Below are 19,754 nucleotides of genomic sequence, written 5' to 3' on the forward strand. Positions count from 1 at the left end.
ATTTCCACTGATTCAGCTGGCGAAGTGAGGTTGCCAATTTCATAAAATGCTAGATTTTTTCGAACGAGGAAAATGATGCCTCCTCCTCTTTCCGTTCTTCTGTCTCTTCTAATGACAACAAAATTAGGATGGCGAATTATATGCTTCTTTGTTAGCCAGGACTCCACACATATAAGAATGTCAACATCCTTCAGGATAAGTTCAATGTCAGCTCTTCTTTTTACAAAACTTCTGGTATTTCAGAAAACTATTTTAAGGTTAATGTCTTTTAGATCAGGATCCATTTTTTTTTTTTTTTATTCTTTTGAATGTTATACTACTTTTTCACACCTATGTTTCATCGGCACTAGATTCACCACTAACTTGGAGCTCAATAGATGAATTGTTTTTTTCGAGTTTTTTAATAATTCTGTTCATTCTCGATTTTAAATTTCGATCGTCAATATTATCATGAGCAGCTTTTATCATTAGCAGCAATCCATCAGTTTTTTCAGTGTATTTCTTTGCTTCCTCGGGGATATTAAAGCAACCGTGGGATGTCACTAAAAAGTTTGCAAAATCGTCAAAACACAACGGGTAAATATCCTTTCCTTTCTCAAGTACTTCTGAAGCAGACTTTAGAATTGTTTTTATTGCCATAAAGTGGCCATCCTTATTTTTATTTGTGGAATCAAGTTTGTTGTCAGTTGTTGAGAGATTTACCGGAGAATTTGATTGTGACGAAGTACTGCTATTGCTTAAAGACAGATGTCTTTTTTTAGGCAAAGCTGGCATAGCAAACAGGTTATTTTGTTTATTCTTCGACGGAAGAGTACTTTCAGGTAGTTTGGGAGGCGTTATAACAGATTCTTCTTGAATGTCTATCCCAGTAGGTGCAGTCATTTGTACAGGTTCGACGTCGTTGGAAGTGTTGGTATTATAACTCAAGTTAGCGTCTTTGTTTACATCACTAGAGCTCGGGCAGTGTTTAGCTATATGGCCTTCGATGTTGCATATGAAGCACTTAAGTGTATCAGTGCTCGGGTAAATATAGTAGGAGAGATCTCCAAGATCTATTTTAATTACTTCTGGCAGTTTTGAAACGTCATTGGGGTCGATGTAGGTTTGTCTCCGGGAACTTAACACATGATTGTAACCGTCTTTGGCTATGGAAGCTTTTAAAGTAGTAATTGGAGCGAATCTCTTCACACCAAGAGTGTCCATGATATCTTCAATAAGGTGATGAGGGATCGGAGGCGCAACATTTGAGAAAATCAATCGTTTTTGTTTCGAGGCTAAAGGTCTGATGGGAATTTCGATATCTTTAACTTTCAGCGAAGTATACTTGTCTGTGAGCTCATCGACTAATGTTTTGCTTGATAAATACAAACACACACGATTCTTGGAAATTCTAGTCGCGTAAATTATATTTTCTGGTTTGACAATATCACCAATTGCACACGTGTAATCTGTTAGCGTTAATTCGTTCGAACACTCCATTATCAATCCTTGTTCTCTCACTGGGAAATCACTACTTTGTGTGGCTGCTGCATAACTTGGACTTGAATCTGAACTGACTTTGTATGTAAAAACTTTGGCACTAGTATTCTGTGAAGATTGGCTTTTGGTTAGAAAAACCATCTTGTTTGTTGTTGATATTCTTTCTAACTAGAGTGCAATGCACACACACACACACACACACACACACACACACACACACACACACACACACACACACACACACGCACACGCACACACACACGCACACACGCGCACACACGCGCACACACGCGCACACACGCGCACACGCACACACGCACACACGCACACACGCACACACGCACACACGCACACACGCGCACACACACACACAAACCAACCAACCAACCAACCAACCAACCAACCAACCAACCAACCAACCAACCAACCAACCAACCAACCAATGTTTGAATATCTTGAAAACACGAAAAAATATTTTACTAGTTTTAACGGGATGTTACTGTATCGATTTTACTGTCTTAACGTTTTCTGGACTAGGGCCAATGAAATTTAATATCCGAACCAAATTTACGTGTAGCTTACTACATTTTACGTCTACTGGTACTTATAGTTATAAGTATTATTCACCGCTATAGTTTAACAAAGTATGAGAAATAAAATTATTTAAGGAAGTTTTACTCGAGTGTTTTATTTATTGATATAAATATTTTACTAATACTTTATGTAAATTAGAACAGTTTGTAAAATTATAATTAGAATTATAGATTATAATACAAATAAATGTATTTTTCTATTTATTGGAAAATTTCCCTTTAGAACATAAACTATACTAATGGTACTTCCTTTATGGTGGTAATGAAAATAACATTCTATTTTGTAAAAATGGTAAGATAAATCAAGTGTGAGAATTATATAGTCGTATTCTTATCAAGTCATGTTTATTCTGCTTCGGAGATCATATTTTCTACCAACGTCGAAAACATGATTGTCAGTTATTACATTATCCGCCGATAGAATAGGCAATTAAAATTTGATTTAATGTAATTCATTATCGGATATTTCTGTATACATTATTATTGATTCATTTGAACAAGCGTGAAATAAAAAAGAAACAACTTTGATATTTAACGTTGCAAATTCGTGATAGCGTGAGTAATTTGCGCAATCATGACCACGCAAAAATCATAGATAATTGCTACCGATAATACCTGCAACTCGGCTGTACTCATCAGTTGCAAATCTGCTTTCAGAGACAAAACAGCAGAAAAGTTACGATTAATTTATTGTAAACATTATTACTGTACCTAATTAAAGAAAATATTTAAAAAGCGGAAGGTATTTATATTGACAATTAGAAAATGGAACGCTGGTTTGGAAAAGTAGCTGTTGTAACTGGAGCATCTGCAGGTATAGGCTTGGAAACATCCAAAGCTTTAGTGCAAAATGGCATGATTGTTGTGGGTCTATCTCGAAGAACAGATAAAATGCAGGTAAAATAGGCACGTAAGCAACCGTGCACGGTTTTATTATACACACAAATTATCATCGTGCATCTTAACATAACGTAAGAATTGATACACGCTGATTCATGACACATTACGAGTACTGTGCACAATAGTTTGCGTGTATAATTAAACCGTGCACAATTGTCTGCACGCCGGAAAATAACAAAGCCTCCAACATATTCTGAAATTCTAAAATTTTACAGTACGTTACATTTCATTCACTTTTGTCAATGATTTTTTTTTATTTTCAAAGAATGGTATGAAGGCTGTCCCTGGACCAGGAAAGTTTTACGCCAAAGCTTGTGACGTCACAAATGAAAGTGAAGTGAAGCAAGTTTTCGATTGGGTTGAAAAAAATTTTCAAAGCGTGCATATACTTGTAAATAATGCAGGCTGTGCTAAGTATTCAACTATTGAAGGTAGTGACATTTGACTTCTAGGGAAATAATTTTCTAAAGAATAAAGTGGACTAAATTTTGTTATTGCAGACATGAAAAGTGAAGATTTAAAACATATTATTGATGTAAATGTAGTTGGCCTTTTGCATTGTACAAGACATGCAATAAGCATTATGAAGAAAAATAAACACGATGCTCATATAATTAATATCAATAGGTAATTAAAGCGTGCATTTTGTTAATGTTTTGATAAAAAATATTAATAATGATAAAACAATGTTTCGTCGTATTTCAGTAACGCAGGGCATAAAGTTCCTTCTATTAAAGGATTAAATGTATATCCAGCAACAAAATATGCTGTAACAGCATTATCTGAAACATTGATTAACGAAATGAGTGGTGAAAAAATTAGAGTAACGGTAAGTTTTACAATTCAGTTTCACCTTAAAACTTATTCATAAGTATAATACCTGATATTTATATTGTTCAAACTTCTTATTTTAAGAGCATCAGTCCGGGGGTAGTAAAAACCGACTTTTTTGATGTTGCAAATATGGATCCTTCATTTTTGAAAGAAAGACCTGCATTAAACCCAGAAGACGTAGCGAATTCTATTGTGCATGTGATTTCTGCACCTCAACACGTGCAAATTACCGAACTAACAATCAAACCTCTGGGACAGTTGCATTAAAATCTAACTGGTGATCTATCATCGTAAATGATATTTATTTCATTCTTCCTTAATCTTGATATAAAGATAAATTATCTATAAATATTTGATAAAAAATGTTACAAATCGTTATCTACATGAAGGTATTGAGATTGTTAAGCTTTATGAAGTTTGTATTGAACAAACAGTTTTGTGCACAGAAAGTGAAATAGCATGGTTTTTAACTCGTAGTCTAGTATTTTAACAACTTTTATGAGGAGAAAGATTATGTATCAATTCATAACTTTGAATAAACATTAGTATATTGATCAAAATAAATATACACTAATAAGTTACATCTTTTGAATTACTGAAGACGTATAAAAAATGATTAAAATCTTTAATTATAGTTATTGTTGTTGACCATTATAAATAGGTCATGTAATATATTGGTACCTAAGTAAAATTTAAAGGACTAAAGTTAGAGAAATTGCGCAAGTGGTGCTTAAGTATCTCTTGGCAAGTCATTCATAGTGACGGTCATATCTTGTACAACACGAATAGAGACAATTTACCTAAGCTATATTATACTAAGCTACTTGCTATTCAATATCTTTCTTTTCAATATTTCTATTTTAAAAGCTGTTTCGATTTGTCGAGAATTTTTCTGAAGATTTACAGCCAATTTTAACACGCACAGGACTATATCATTTCGAACTGGTGAATCGTTTCCAAGTGTTTCTTTCACATTGATTTAATATAATGGCAAGAAAATGATTGCTGATAAGACTCTCGTTGAAACAAATAAAAAATAATAAGATTATAAATATATTAAACAAATCCGAAAAGTTTTTAATTCGCACTTACCAAAGAAGAATTTTGATTTATTAGATAGTTTTCCATTATCGGTTGTTGAATTTATTAATCAAATTTTTTACTTTACGTTCATTTCAAGAACGTACAACAATAACAAATGTTTTCGTGTTGTATGAATAGCACTGCTGCAGTGCCACTGTTTTGTTTATGTAAATTTTGTAGTTTACCATCAGTACAAATTACCGTGATGAAATTGTAAAATTTAACGTGCATAATATAGAAATGTGCATAAGAAAGAAAAAAATTCTATAATTTCATTACAAATGTTATGAACTTTTTTTAGTAGAAGGGAGTTTCGGCCATTCTGATATTCCGGCTCTCAAATCGACTGCCGATCATGGTTATCTAGGGACTTCCAGTTCCGACTAGCTGCTCCTGGGCAGAGTACATCTCACCGATTTTTTGACTAGCCGACAGCTCCTAAAATCGAACGAAATTTAATTAAGTATTATCGCGCTCCTTCCCCGCTTACAGGTGGTCTACGAGGCCGATGCGAGCCGAGAAGAGTATTATCGAAAATACAGCGAACGATGCTTACCTGTTTTCACCGCTAATCGCTCTTCCCCGCGAAGGCTTTAGTTAGTGCCCAACAACAAATCTTTCTCCTTGTCCTTCGTTCATATGATAAGCTATCTTAAATAGGACGTCTGATAAAATCGTATTAAATTGATATTTGACAATTGAATCTCCAATTATCCTAAAGGAGTTGACAGAAAGGATTACTGAAGAATCAACGATGAATATAAAATTCTTTATTCGAGCTTAAGTGTTAAGATAATTAGGATATATAAGTTTACAGTTGCAAAGTTGTAGGTTTTCAATCTAGGAGTTTAAGAAAATTGATTCTTTCGATAATCCTTGCGGAAAGCATGTACTTTCCACGCGTTCGGCCAAAAACTTGCATCGAAAAACAAGCTTTCCATACGTCATATAAAAAAATACTGTACAATACATGTTCAAGAAAGAGATTCTCATCTCATACGGTGTTCGAGTTAAGGCTTGATGAAAATAATGAATTAAACAGTAAATCGGCTGCCGACGTCGCTGGTGATCGTTGGAAGCGGAAAATAAACAACTCACGGATTTTTCCTCAATTGCTCCGCGTCACAAGGCAAATCGTCTTAAAAGCAGATGTAGCATTAACTAGACAAGTATAAACAGCTCAAAATGTAATTGATAGTCATGAAAATTCTATTGTAACTCATACTTGATAGCCATGAAGTTTCTATGAATAGTCAATTTGAGAACCGTCAAAATAAATTTTCATCAAAAAATAATATTTTCAACGAAATAGATTACCCTGTGGTTCTTTGGCACAGTGTCTGTGCTTTTCGTATGAAAATTAATTCAGTACGAAAGGTGATTTGATAGGAAAATTTGATGAATTTAAAGACGGAATGATCAGGTTTTATTTCATGAATTGACGGAGGATACAACTGAGAGCGTACAAGCTCGTCGAAGGCTCTCAGCAAACTGACCGCCGACTATTGCCACTCTCGTCACTCTTAATCTTAAAAGCAATAAAAAAAAAGAAAAGCGGAAACATGAGACGGGTGTCGAACCAAAACATAGGCGATAGTCACGATAACGTGATCGTGGCTCAGTTGTGTGGCTTATGCGCCGTCGGGGTAACACATGTTAGCCATGAGGAGACCACGAGAAACGCGTAAACTAGTAGAGTGGACTGTAGGGCACAAAGAGAGAAATCGACACCATCTCAACGACTCAGCGAGGCACTGCCTTTCGTAGAATTACTTAAATTGAATACAATGAGTGAATCATAAATGAATGTCGGTAAACAATATAAATGAAGTATAATTATATGCAAATAACGTAAGTTCAAATAAATTAAATTTAGAGTATATGAAATTGTCCGATATAATAACATTAAAACCACTTGATATCGTACACCCTGAAACTATTGAAACTGAAATAACGCGTCTTTAAGGTTTATGGTTCCTTCAAATGAAGCCTCGAATAAAAAGTCAAAATATAAAAAGGTCATATTCTGATTTAAAAATTACTTTAAGTCCCTATATACAGCTTCTATATTAAAATTGGCTTCAATCGATGCACCTTATATCCACCAATAACACTACAGATTGTATTTTAAAATTAAGAAACGAAGGTCAAATACGATTTTGGGTGCATATACACACACACACATACACGCGTCATTAAAGTAATTTGAAGACTTACCGAATTTCTTGTTCAAGCTATTGTCCGTAAATTGAAACTCCCTATCGATTTCATAAAAGAATAGGCCCATTAGGAGTGCATTCTAGGAGTAGGTTCAATAAATATGATAAAGAAAAACGTTTGTATTATATGATTTTAGGAAGTGAATATCCAACAGAGACTTCATAAGGTGATTATAATAATAAAGATCGAACGAGAATTCATGTAGTTTTTATTTTATTATTTATTTCCATTGCGCCAATTTATACTAATAACTAGTGGCTTATTAAATATCACACTGTTTATAAAATGTTTGTCAATTTTTTTCAATATAGAATGCAATTTTGCAAATTTGAGACAGATACGAACGGAAAATGTTTTGATTTAGATTTGTTACGGTCAAAAGTTAAACAAGTAATTTATCACCACCCATCCGTTTCACACGTATCTTTGAATTGCTATAAAAACTATGATAATTTTAACACAATTTTTGGTTTTATAATTATTAAGATTATTGAATATGTTTTATAGATCAGATATAAGTATTTCTTTATAAATCTTTTAGACGATATAATTATTCTAGAACATTGTAAATGTTGGTCTGACATACATAAAAAACACAGGCATTTCACAAGTATTCATGAACACTTACATCCTATCCGCACGAAACATGTCATTAATAATTTTTATTTTCTCTTCAACAATATATCGGTTGAATTATCACTTATACCATAGATATCGTATAAGTCAATAATTTAAAAGTTGATTATATACATTTATATATAAAATCAACTTTCAAAATTGCGTATTTCCAATGCATCACGTTCAACGTGCCGCACCAATATAATTCATAAATCAAAATTAAAGGCCTGCTTCTTTTCATTAAAATATGTTTAAAATTACAAAAATCTAACTTACGCATGAAGGAGTATGCACCAATAATCAAATATAGAGACTGACTATACGCATTTTCCAGCGGATAAACAAGAAACTTAATAATACTAATATAATACTCGTTCCAGTTTGCCAACTGCTTTCTGATATATAGACTCGCTAACAATGTGTAATTTATGAAAATCTCAACAGTTCTTTGTATTGCATAAAATAAAAATAAAAAAATTTCTGAACAATTTTCACAAATACATCTCGCCAGCGAGAAAAAGTGAAAAGCTCTTCCTGAAAATAAATCTACATCGAAAAAAGTGTATTGATGATTTGAAATGAGGCAACCGTAATGGTGGACGGATAGTTGCCATCTGTTGGCTTTTTCATATCAATAACAAATAAGTAATGTTTCATTTTCTTGCTCGTGATGATTTCTTCGCTCCGCTTTTTTCTTGAGAAATGAGAATCAATATTTTTAGTTTACTCAGTAGTGAAGTAAGCGATAATCATGAAATTTCATCAAATAAGACTTTGAAAGACAAGTGACACCTATTACATTAGTATTCATTTTAACAAATATATTTATATGTCGTTTGCTGTAGATATATATCTATTTTATGAAATAAACATTAAAAAACAAAGATTGTAAATCATATCTATGTTTGGCACATCTCGCATCTAGAATTTCAATCACGTTCTACAAGCGCGTCCTCGCCTGCGATTACTTTTCGCTTCATTTTCATTGGTGGAGGTGGACAAAAATAATCAAATGAGCGCGCGATAATATAGTTATATCTCTTGCGCGCATTTCTATACAATAATGAATTCTAAGACTAAATTATCTATACGTACAACGTATAAATATTCTCGTAAGATTAATAGTTACAGCATTAACAACTAGAACAGTGTATATATATATACATGTACATATACATATACATATACACATATATATAAATATATATACATATTTATGTAATTTATACTTTCCACATAATCAGCGCGTCACTACGTCTCTAAAAAAATCACAAGAGGAACGTATATCGATCATTTTACTATACCTATATATTTTGTTTGTTTGTTGTATCGCACATTACGTAAATGTCGTTGCAGTTACATCGAGAAAATTTTTAATTGAAGATTCGAAAGTTTGCTTTTTAATCGTATTTGAAATATTTGATAGCAGTTAATTTTCCTTGTAATTGCACTAACATTTATTCTCATTCGCAAACTTGTCTTTTATTGGCTTTTACGTACGTTAAATTCTATTTTCAAGGACGATTCAACATTCCACATGGAAAAACTCATCGACGTGCTCTACATATACTTTTTTTTGTTTACTTCACCGTCGATTAGTACATATCTATACAGACAAGGCACTGCGCAATAAAATGTTCTTAGTCGCCATAGTTTAAGACTCCGAATTAGCAAAGTAAAATCGTACTTGTACTTGAAAAGTTGTTTGTTCATCTCAATAAGATTTTTAATCTAACAAAGCTCGTAGCTTCTAATTAATGTTATCATACAAAAGTACCAAATACGATTGAAAACGTTCATGTTTTGTTGTAACAAGATCATCTCAGTCCAAAGAAAAAAATAATCTGATGAACTATTATACTACTTATATACTACAAAATCGAGAGAAAAATCAACCGAAAAACCCATACGTATAATATATCCTTTTGACCGCGGATGTGTGCGTCAATATAGTTGAAAAAGACTCTTTAGAATATAAAACAAAGAGATCGCAAACACTTGTTTGTTGAAAGTTACAGAGTTCGGTTGATGTATCGACCATGACAGTTAGAATATCGCCGTAAGATAAACAACAATTCATCCAAAAAGGACACAGTGTGTGTGTACATTTCGTGTTTGTGTATATATATATAACTGCCGCGTGTGCGCGTTTACACGTATAGTCTTAGGTAAAATAGAAAAATGGTCCGAAAGCTTACGCTTTATTATCTAGAATATTTCGAGTTCTACAGTGGCTGGCATTTGGCCTTCTTTTGAGCGGCGCTGGGCTCCTTGCACTCTTTGCTGATAAAACTTTCCGATTGCCTGACCGTTTCTTCGACCGAGATTCTGCCAAGTCGTTTTTTTACTCGGAAAGGCGTTGCTTTTGGTGAGGCTACTTCCGACGATTCGCTCTGGCATCTTCTTTTGGGACTGCTGTTGACCTGTTGCTGGTGTGGCTGTTGCTGACAGTTCGTTGCATCCGACTCTGAGCAGTGATTCGGTCTAGGCGATTTTTCCTCGGGAGCCTTTTTTTTCTTCGCGGCCTCTATCTTGTTTTTGGAGTTTTTCGAAATCTCGCTCTCGATTTTCTTCACTTCTTGCTCTACCGAAACAGGCTTGTCGACAAGTTCATCGGACGGAGTGGCGAACACGTCCGAGCTAACCGAATCGCAGCTTACGAAGCCTACTTCGAGCAGCTCCCCGGAGCGCGGACTTCTTGCCGAAGCGAGAGAAGTCGCACGAGGTTCAATTTTGACGGAGACTGATTTCTCGTCATCGGCATAGTCAAGCGACAGGCATCGCTTTTCGAACAACGCCAGCCTTTTTTCAGGCGAATTACTTATCGCCTCGATGACATTTACTTTCGGTGGCCTTCTCACGCTGTTTTCCCGCTCGATCGATAAGCAGAACTCTTGATCGGTGAGAAGAACCTTCTTCGGAAAGGACTTAAGCTCAACCATCTCGTAGGTCTTGTCCACTGTAGGTGTTTTAAGCGAACTCTTTACTTTCTGCAATTCAGACAGTAAATCCAATGTCTCCTGCGACGGATCCTTTGGGATCTTACTTCTCTGAGGTGGTAGTTGATGTTGCTCCTCGACCGCATGCTGTTTTCTCAACACTGATCGCGTTCTTGAGCGTCGATTGGAATTTTCAAGTTTGTTCTCGCGTTGATTTTCCACGGACTTTGAGCGTACTTTGGGCGATCCTTCACTTGTGAGTTTGTCGTCCCGCGACGAAAGGTTAGTGTCGAACGACGGTGAAATATTTCTCTCTCGAACGATCAGCCGTTTCAGTGCATTCGACGAGTTGGACAAGTTCGGTTGCGTCCTACGTTTGAAGTCTGCATACGTCTCGGTCAATATGATTTCTTGGCTCTCGAATTTATCGTGTAATTGTCTCACGCTAGAACCACTCGATACCATGGAAGTGCTGGAGCCTTTGCCGTTAAGACCAATTTCAGCGAACACCGGAGTGACGACCCGATGATCTTTGGTTAGATTATCCGACGAGACACCGCGACGCTCGAATTGCTCGTGGCGACTCTTTCGTTTGTCGAGCACTCCGTCCTCGGAGGCCTGACGACTGGTTTGACGCACGGAGGCGAGATTTTTGTACCTCGCGGTCACTCTCTCGGGAGTGATAGAGCTGTGCGCTCTTTTAGTCGGCGAGTTGGGAACGCTGTCGTTATTGTTGGCACTCTTGCTTATTGTGCCGTTGTCGGTTGGCTTTCTCTGTGGTAGATCCCTTTTGCGGGGCGAGTTGCCCCAGCTGATTTCCATGGGCGAGTTGAGGCACGAATTCGAGGAAATGATCTCTTCGCTAGTCGTCACTCGACACTTGACAAGCTCGGCGACGCTCGTACTAGGCGTCTCGATGTCCGAATTGGTCATTGCGCACATTTCGTTGATGCGAGGCATACTGCTGGGTCCAGAGTCCAGTACGTCATCCAACGAAGTTCCCCTCATGGGATCTCTGTGAATGGCTTTCATCGACAGTGACGTATCCTCGAGATCCTCTGTCTCGAAGGAGTACATTTTGGCGAGAAAGTTTTTACCGGACTTACGTCTCTCGCCGGTGGAGAATCCACGGATGTGTTCGCGACGCATGCGCTCAGCTTCCTCGGCGATACTCGCCTCGACCATGGTTGCGGTAGTGGTTTTCTTCTTTGGTACAATATCAAAAGTGAATTTTTCGAGAGTCCTCGATGAACCGATTTTCTCGAGAAACGGTTTATCGATGGCCTTACTTGGGCCAATTTTCTCGAGGTAGGGCTTACCCATGATTTTGGGCGTGAGCTTGGCAAGTAGAGGTCTGTCTTCGGTCATGGATATGCCGATTTTCTTGAGGAAGGGCCTCTTGCGCTGCTCCTGGCTCTTTTCGTTGAGCCTCTCGCTGCTGTAGTTGCTCGAGTTATCGCTGCTTTTGGATCGGGCGCGCTTAGTCCTGGGATGAGGCATGAGCGGAGTGTGAGGAGTGAGCGTGGGGCTTTTGATGACATTGGGACAAGTCTCATCGAGCAGAGCCATCGCGTCGACTAGGTCCATGCAGGCTTTCCGGGCCGGTCTGCTCTGACCGTGAGCGTTCTGCTGGTGGGGATGGTACTCGCTCTCGATGCTGCTGGTGCGAGAGGAGCTGGGCAGCTGGTAGTGCTGGTCAGTCGCGGTGCCGGGGCTGTTGTCGGGTAGCATTTCCGAAGGCCAGAGAGCCCGGGTGAAACGTAGATCTTCGGGACGGGGAGCTGGGCTCTGGAGGCTGCTGGACTGCTGATGCTGATCGACGAACGAGTTAGGTAGGGAGGGCGGTGAGGTGGTGGGGTCGCGGGGAGGTGGATGGGGTGGAACTGGTGGCACGGTGCTGGCTTGGCTGACCAACGGCGGAGGGTGGCGACGGTATGTTGAGCAGGTGGCGAAGCAAGGCGGCGCTGAGCGCACCGTCTCGACGACGACACGGCCCTGGGCGCAAGGCACCACCGGCTCTCCATCGACCGGGGCCTCCTCTGGAGTCAGGGGCAGTGCCGCCCCACGGCCAAATTCTATGAACCACAGCTCGTCCCGCAACTCGCTTTCTCACTTCTTCTCGTTCATATCCTTGTTTAGATAGTGCAACACGTAGTGCAATACCAAGTCGTAACAGTACTTGTATTCCGTCTGAAAAACCAACGTATTATTTTATTACTCTAGAATACAATTGATAATTCATATCTTTGTAACTTTACATATTTCGTTTCACAAATTATAAAGAAATAATTGTTTTCATCTAAATCTTACAATCGAATTTCATATAAAATAATACAGCTACGGCCACAAACATATATTTATTGTAAATATTGTATTGCTTAAAATAGTATACTAATCATTCTTGACAAATGACTAATTAATTAACTCAAAATTTTATAAATACAGCAACAGCTTTGCTAGTGTAACAAGCAAGAGTTAGCTGTGTCCTGGATGAATAATGTATGAAGCAATTACATGTAAATTTCGCCTTAGTGAACGCATAACGTATCCAAGGACTGCTTGCTAAGTAAATTCTTATAATTAAATAAATAAATTTTCTCGTCAATTTATCGATATAACAAGTATTAAAAAAAAAAAGAAATACTAACAATTTGATAATCAGCATCGTTGACATTCATTCATAAATTTTCAAGTTATAAAAAACATTAATAAAGACTAAAACTCTTTATTTATTAGGTAAATTTACACTTTGAGTAATGACTTTACTCTACGGAAGTAGCGATTTCTTTTATTTTTTTTAACATTAGTAAAAACTAACCATATTTTCAATAAGCTGTGGTCGATGACGCCGAGCAGTCTTCACAGCCTGAAAGACGTCGACCTCACCGTGCTGAATGACCTGCTCGATGCAGGCATTAGCGGCGCAGTAAACACCACAACGGCTACGGCCATCCGGCGAGACGACGCACACGGGACCATAATCAGTGCGTTGCCGCCAGCGCTCGACCATGTTCATTAATTCCACAAGGCTATTGGTAGAGGTCGGCACTATTTGACCCATTGGCCAACACGTCAGTTGAAATAGCTGCACTGTTTTTGGAGGAGCTTTTACGCCAGCCATGAGTTCTGTCAGCGAGACGATTTTCTTGTTTATTCGGAAGACCTGAGAACGGTAAAATTAGAATCGAACACACATCTTATTTTATTTGAATATTAGGAGCTTTCACTTTTTTACATTCATTACATAACACAACTGTTGACACTGCACTTTTTAAAAGTTGTTTCAATTTGTGCATACATCCATCAAATTTTAATTATATCGATGTAGCTTTTATTTTACTATTGAACCTTATTAGATGGTTCAAATACCGCTAAGGTTTTAAAAAGTTCTTTACGAAATGTTCCAAACTATTGAATATCGATAGTCGAGAGGAAAATTTCAATAATGTAATTAAATTTCAAAGTTCACTCCTTATGTTCTGTTATATTCCATAAGATATAATTTGGATTTCAATAAAGGTTAACGTTGTTCAACAATAACCAATATTTTTATGCGAATCAACATTATTTCGAAAAATGTGTACAATAACTATTGTTAATTGTGAACAAATGCTCTGACACGATCATAGGCGTGTTAAAATTGTATAAATTGAATATACTTATATTTACTTCAAAAATATATTCAAAGATTAAAAGTACACAAGTGAAGATTCAATAATTTTGTCGTTTGTTCAGAAATAGAATAATAATTTACCCAAGTTTTGATATTTGTATAGTGATTGTGGCTGATGTGGTCTATCGTAAACACAGGACCGTACTTCTTGGTATGTCGGCTGTCGGGCCAGAAGCTCGGGTAGTTGGCAGAGCCAGTCGGTGGAACGCATAGTACCACCACGGCTGAACACTCGTAATCATAGACCAACGACCAAAACTCGCCAAGACACTTCTGCACTGGCCATTCCGTCACGATGTATTCTTTCGGTTTCGTGTAACCCTGCAATATAAATTGGTGTATTACTTCTTCTATTCAAACGGTATTTAGTTTACACAATGAACTTGTTCGAAACAATTTTTTAATTATTTAAATGATTGATTAGATTACGAGACTATTTTGATTGTAATTAATAATTTTAATAAAATAATAATTTACATAGAAATCCTTACTAAATCGAGAAAATCGTTTTTTAAAAAGAACGCGCATTCATGTTTCTCATGGTAAGACTTTGCATTGTATATTTTGCATGGGGAAAAATATTGCTCAATACTAGCTATCTTTATTTTATATATTTATATAACATTGGGAAGGATGTCACTTTTGATCAACGAATTTGTCACGTCAATATCATTTTATTAATTGAAAAAACTAATGACATGGTAAAATATAGACCGTAATTTATTATCTTTACTTTCCTAATATTTAAAGCAAACATTTTAATTTTAAGTCAAAAATGAAATATGTTCGATAGATTTTCATTGTATTTATAATATCAGAATTGAGCACATTGTTATTTACGCATATAAACTTTAAAATAGTTTTATTCTAGCCCCCAAAATTGGATTATATTTTATTGCACACCGGGAAGAAAACGTATTTAATTTGAAAAAAACTTAGAAAAAATTTATCTAACCGATAATATAATTGATTTTTTATTAAAAACATTGGAAATAAATTATTTAATGTTGAAAGTTAAAGCGAAATTATCTTGAAGTCTATGTAGACAAATCATTAGTTTCAACAAGAATGAAACTAGTGGACTTATTTTTTATGAATACATTAAACGTTATCTTTTCATGAATGAACGCTAATATGTATGTGGATGCTTAAATTAGCACAAAAGTCATTGACTGGTATTATTAAAAATTTACTAACAGTATTTCTTGGTAAGTATTTGTGATTACAAAATACAGCTATGGCATAATAAAAGAAAACTTACGTCTACAAAAACTGCATTGATGTAGTCAGTAAAGGTGTTGCCTTGGAAACTCGTTAAGTAAGGCCGAAAATTATCAGCTAGACAAAATTACATTAGTTTACAGTAAATAACAAGGATTTCTCGAAAGCAATCACTTAAAAGCTTATATGAAAAACCGTAAATTTCATAGCTGACTCGGCTCTCGGTTATTTATTGTAACACATAAATCGAGTACATTTTGTGAAAAAAGAGGAAATAACTTACGTGGCACAACCAGAACATCCCTGTTCTTGTCGCGATTGTCTGCACGATGACCACCTGCGCAGTCACCGATAGTGAAACGCGGCGTCTGCTTGCAAATCTGTTGGTATTCACGTTGATATTCGTTCATCTTTGTTCCGGAGTTCTTCTGACTTTTTTGCTTCAAACGCTGAGACAACTCTGACACCGGGAAATATGATGGTCCGCATATTACAAACTCCTCTAACGTATCGTACACAAATTTGTACTGTTCCTAAATTTCGTGAATAATGAATTAATGTTGTGTATTTTTTCTTTCTTGCATGTTATAAATGTATATTTATGAAAATTTTTTGGGTAGAATCTTGTAAAAATTACTCCACAGGGCAGCTACAATTATTAAAATTAAGCTTTTAATTTTTATAAACAAGAAATATGCCAAATTATTATGGATTACTTCCCAATTACTAAGCTTACAAAATAACACGAATTCGAGAAATTTGCAGGTTACGTAATAATCGTATAAATAAAAATTTTTTTATTCTTAAATCATCGAAAAAGCATAGTGGTAATAATTTTTAAAAGAAATATACTTACCACATTTTCAATTAAACCTTTTCTACTTTGACGAAGTTTTTTGAGATATCCGTATACATCGAATGCATCCTCTTCTTCCGCAAGTTCCATATTTGCATCGATTGCTAGAAAAACACCAGATCGACCACCGCCATCACTGGAAGGATAGAAACATTTCAAATATAGATTTGGAAACGAAAGACGAGTTCAATGCCTAACTGCTATTTGCTAATTATTTCTCTTGCAAAAAATTTAACAATACCAGTATTTTGTAATTATATAATAATTCAGTTCTAAAATAATTATAATTAAATAATATATTTCTCGATGATAAAAGTAATATTTCGATAATCAAGACAAACGAAGTAAACGTTATTGGAAGTTAAACTCACTTGCAATGCACGACCATTGGACCCGTTTCGTCCTTGAGAGTCGAGCCGACGACCGCGCGGACACGTCTTCTGAATTCCAGAACAGCATTGCCGAAAGGATTCGTGTGCGAGTGCCATTCTGTATAGTGAAACTGAATTATCGTTCGCTCTTCCGTCACTTGCTGCAAATCAAATCAAATAGTTACTTCAATGCACCGAATTCACATTCCCATGGGATTATTTGATTGGATGCGTCCTGCTGCAGTTTATTCATTCGGATGTATAGATAGATTAATAACAATAACAACAACAACAAACAATGATAGTAATAATAATAACTATACATAATAAGCATGCATGAGCTATGACGGACATTGGTAGGAAGTAACGTTGTTGAATAACGGTTGTGTAGATAAAAGTAATAAAGTATTCTAAAACGGTTTTCGCAGTTCATAACTCAAAGTTATAGTAACTACACTGTGCCCTTGATAAACTCTTGAGGCAGGCCAAGTTGTTAGTAATTTACCGGCAAAGGAAAACTTCAGTGCTCGACTCGCGAGCAATAACCGTCGAGAGAAAACGTACGAGTTGGTTAAGCGAATTATTCAGCCTAGCCTAACGCTGCGCAAGTTTAAATCAAACGATCTCTCGTTAAAGTTGACACGCGGGCTGTTGTGGCTACTGTCATTGTGTATACTCACGTTATTTTCGTCCATTTTGTACAGCTTTATGTCGCGTATATGAAAGTTGGCGAGCTCTTCTTCTTTCAGCACCGCAACGTGAATGTCGCCGTATACTTCGATTTTCTCAAAGTTGGGTGGCCAGTATTGCATGCACTCAACCTGAAAATTTTAAATATGCTCGTTAGAATGGTTCTGCAGACAAAATTATAAGACATTGGTCAATGATCTGTCACCAATGTTCATTTTTATTTGGCAATGTAGATTTAAAAATTATTCATTTCGAGAATATCAACAATGTTGTGAATCAACTTAACGACTCGTATAACATCTACACTGATTTTCCTAAAAAAAGGTTCTCTTTTCTTCCAGTTTGCATGTAATTTACATGTACGCAATCGTATCGCAAATCCTAAATAAACGTGTTCTCCTGAACGCTTTTTCTACCCGTGTACGCGCGTTTCGGATAAATAATTAATTTCGAAGCGAGGCCACCTGTGCGAGCATCGTCGGCACACACACATATATATCTATATATATATATATATATCTCATCCGTGGGAGTCGTCACATTTTGCGAAAATGTTCTCTTCGAATGCGGAAAACGATACAATAGTTTGAGATTGACAAATACTTGAGTTCGTGATATTTTTATTTTACGAGGCATGCACAAAGTTGTAATTCTTAGAATGCTAGCTTCGACGAAAGATTTGTGTCTGTTTACCGTGCGGACGGACAAGCGTTCATTCTCACCTCGTATAAAAATGAAAGAAAACTAATAATTTAGTTGGTATGCGAAACGTAAAAAAATATCTGTCGTCTGAATTACAAGCGGCAACGTAACAGGATCATATAGCAAACGAAATAAGAAAATTCCACTCTGTGACACTGGTTTAATAGCATCTCTCGTGTTTGGCAAGCCACTTAAATTTCCGCGCGTGTAGCTCGCGTAGTAGCGAAAGGCTTCAAGTCTCTTCATCTTACTCCGCCCTCATAGAAGCAGTTGCAGCAAGCCTCTAAGGTACGGGCTACCGGGGGAAGCCAAACGCTAGTTGTGGGCGAATATACGTTTGCGCACCTAGCAATAAACTTAACTCGCGCGTAGTTGTAATTTTGAAATGCAATCTCGAGTACGAGAATTACTCTGGCAATAAAACATGTGCCAACCCCTCATGATTAGCCGAGAGAGTTGCAATTGCCTCTCGTCTCAATTCCTCTGTGCGGCACCACTGTGGCTTATGCGCAATGCCGTTATGTGCTCTTGCTTTGAGACATTGGCTATTTCTCTTTGAGTCGCCTTTATGAAACTAACATTTCATTATGAGTAAACAAGCTCGACTTGTTTGTTTACTTTTTAATAAACTGCATTTACAATTTGACAGCACTTTGCTTGACAAAAATATAGTTATGACGTTTATGTTTTCATTGAAAATAAGTTTTTTGAAACAAAATAAATAAAAAATAAAAAAAGAAAGCTGTCGATGGATCGTTAAACTTAACAGCCTTTTCATTATTAAAGTACTATTCTGTGTAAGATCACTAGAATTTTTACTTTGCATTTACTTAATTTTAATATTACTAATGTTCAAAAGTGGCCAATTCGATTAAAATGGCTTTAACTTCTTGGAATTTGGAAAACTTGCGAGTAATATACGAAGGAACTTTGATAGAGTAGAAGTTATGGAGAGAGGATTATACGGGAACAGACAAAATTTTATTAAAGTTTCTTTATTACTATCTAATTTTTAAGTTGAGGGGAAGGTAACATGTAAGTTGCCTGACCAATCTCTGACCCAATCTACTTATCCGCCGACTTGAAGGATTAGTTTTTAGTATAGCCACTCACTGAAGAGTTCTAAAGTCATGCTAATCGAGAGCTCTTTTTACGACCTACTTTGTTATTACATTTTATACTCACGTCGACGATCTCGAAAGCTGAAACTCTTTAATTCTTACTTAGTTTTATTCTTACTTAAGTTTTAAGGCTTCACATTGATCACATTGACATTTTGGGAAGCTTCAAGTTTTAATTAATTTTAGATGATAATGCTCTTTCTTCTAATAACATATTACTTTATTTCAATATTTATAATATAAATTATATATAAATATAAATAACTCACTAATTATCAATTATTTGTTTTATATTGACAATTGCACATCGTTGCAATAAATTTTCATATAGTAAAACAGTAATACATATAAAAATCTTGTCAATACGAGTAAAGTTGTATGACTTCAATAAATCTAATAGTCATAAAGAATGCCGATAATACAAATTTCCACGGCGGATTGTCATTTCAGTGTC

General features: G+C 36.1%; 3 protein-coding genes across 9 annotated transcripts in view; 1 reads left to right on the forward strand and 2 right to left on the reverse strand.

The window, feature by feature from the left end:
* Window positions 1–2,729: 2,729 nt before the first annotated feature.
* LOC131666723 (farnesol dehydrogenase-like) lies at window positions 2,730–4,943 on the forward strand. Its single transcript, XM_058939585.1, has 5 exons — window positions 2,730–2,969; window positions 3,238–3,403; window positions 3,473–3,599; window positions 3,678–3,801; window positions 3,888–4,943. Exons 1-5 carry the CDS (start codon window positions 2,838–2,840, stop codon window positions 4,071–4,073), a joined length of 735 nt encoding a protein of 244 aa, XP_058795568.1. The 5' UTR covers window positions 2,730–2,837; the 3' UTR covers window positions 4,074–4,943.
* A 2,390-nt stretch (window positions 4,944–7,333) lies between these two features.
* LOC131666697 (uncharacterized) lies at window positions 7,334–12,772 on the reverse strand (the record flags this gene model as incomplete). Its single annotated transcript, XM_058939556.1, has 1 exon — window positions 7,334–12,772. A coding segment is annotated over one exon (2,820 nt), but the record flags the coding sequence as incomplete, so codon positions are not given.
* Window positions 12,628–19,754, reverse strand: part of LOC131666690 (receptor-type tyrosine-protein phosphatase kappa) — a 116,527-nt gene continuing 109,400 nt past the window's right edge. For all 7 annotated transcript variants that reach the window (XM_058939537.1, XM_058939542.1, XM_058939540.1 and 4 more), the window contains 8 exons: window positions 17,468–17,608; window positions 16,788–16,948; window positions 16,417–16,552; window positions 15,844–16,093; window positions 15,601–15,677; window positions 14,421–14,660; window positions 13,485–13,829; window positions 12,628–12,856 (listed from right to left, as the gene is read on the reverse strand). In XM_058939537.1, coding sequence (XP_058795520.1) covers window positions 12,776–12,856; window positions 13,485–13,829; window positions 14,421–14,660; window positions 15,601–15,677; window positions 15,844–16,093; window positions 16,417–16,552; window positions 16,788–16,948; window positions 17,468–17,608 — 1,431 coding nt within the window. In that variant the 3' untranslated portion in view covers window positions 12,628–12,775. The remainder of the gene's footprint in view (window positions 12,857–13,484; window positions 13,830–14,420; window positions 14,661–15,600; window positions 15,678–15,843; window positions 16,094–16,416; window positions 16,553–16,787; window positions 16,949–17,467; window positions 17,609–19,754) is intronic.

Source organism: Phymastichus coffea, unplaced genomic scaffold, assembly GCF_024137745.1.
Source record: "Phymastichus coffea isolate CEN01 unplaced genomic scaffold, Cenicafe_Pcof_1.1 PCOF00060, whole genome shotgun sequence".
NCBI lineage: Eukaryota > Metazoa > Arthropoda > Insecta > Hymenoptera > Eulophidae > Phymastichus > Phymastichus coffea.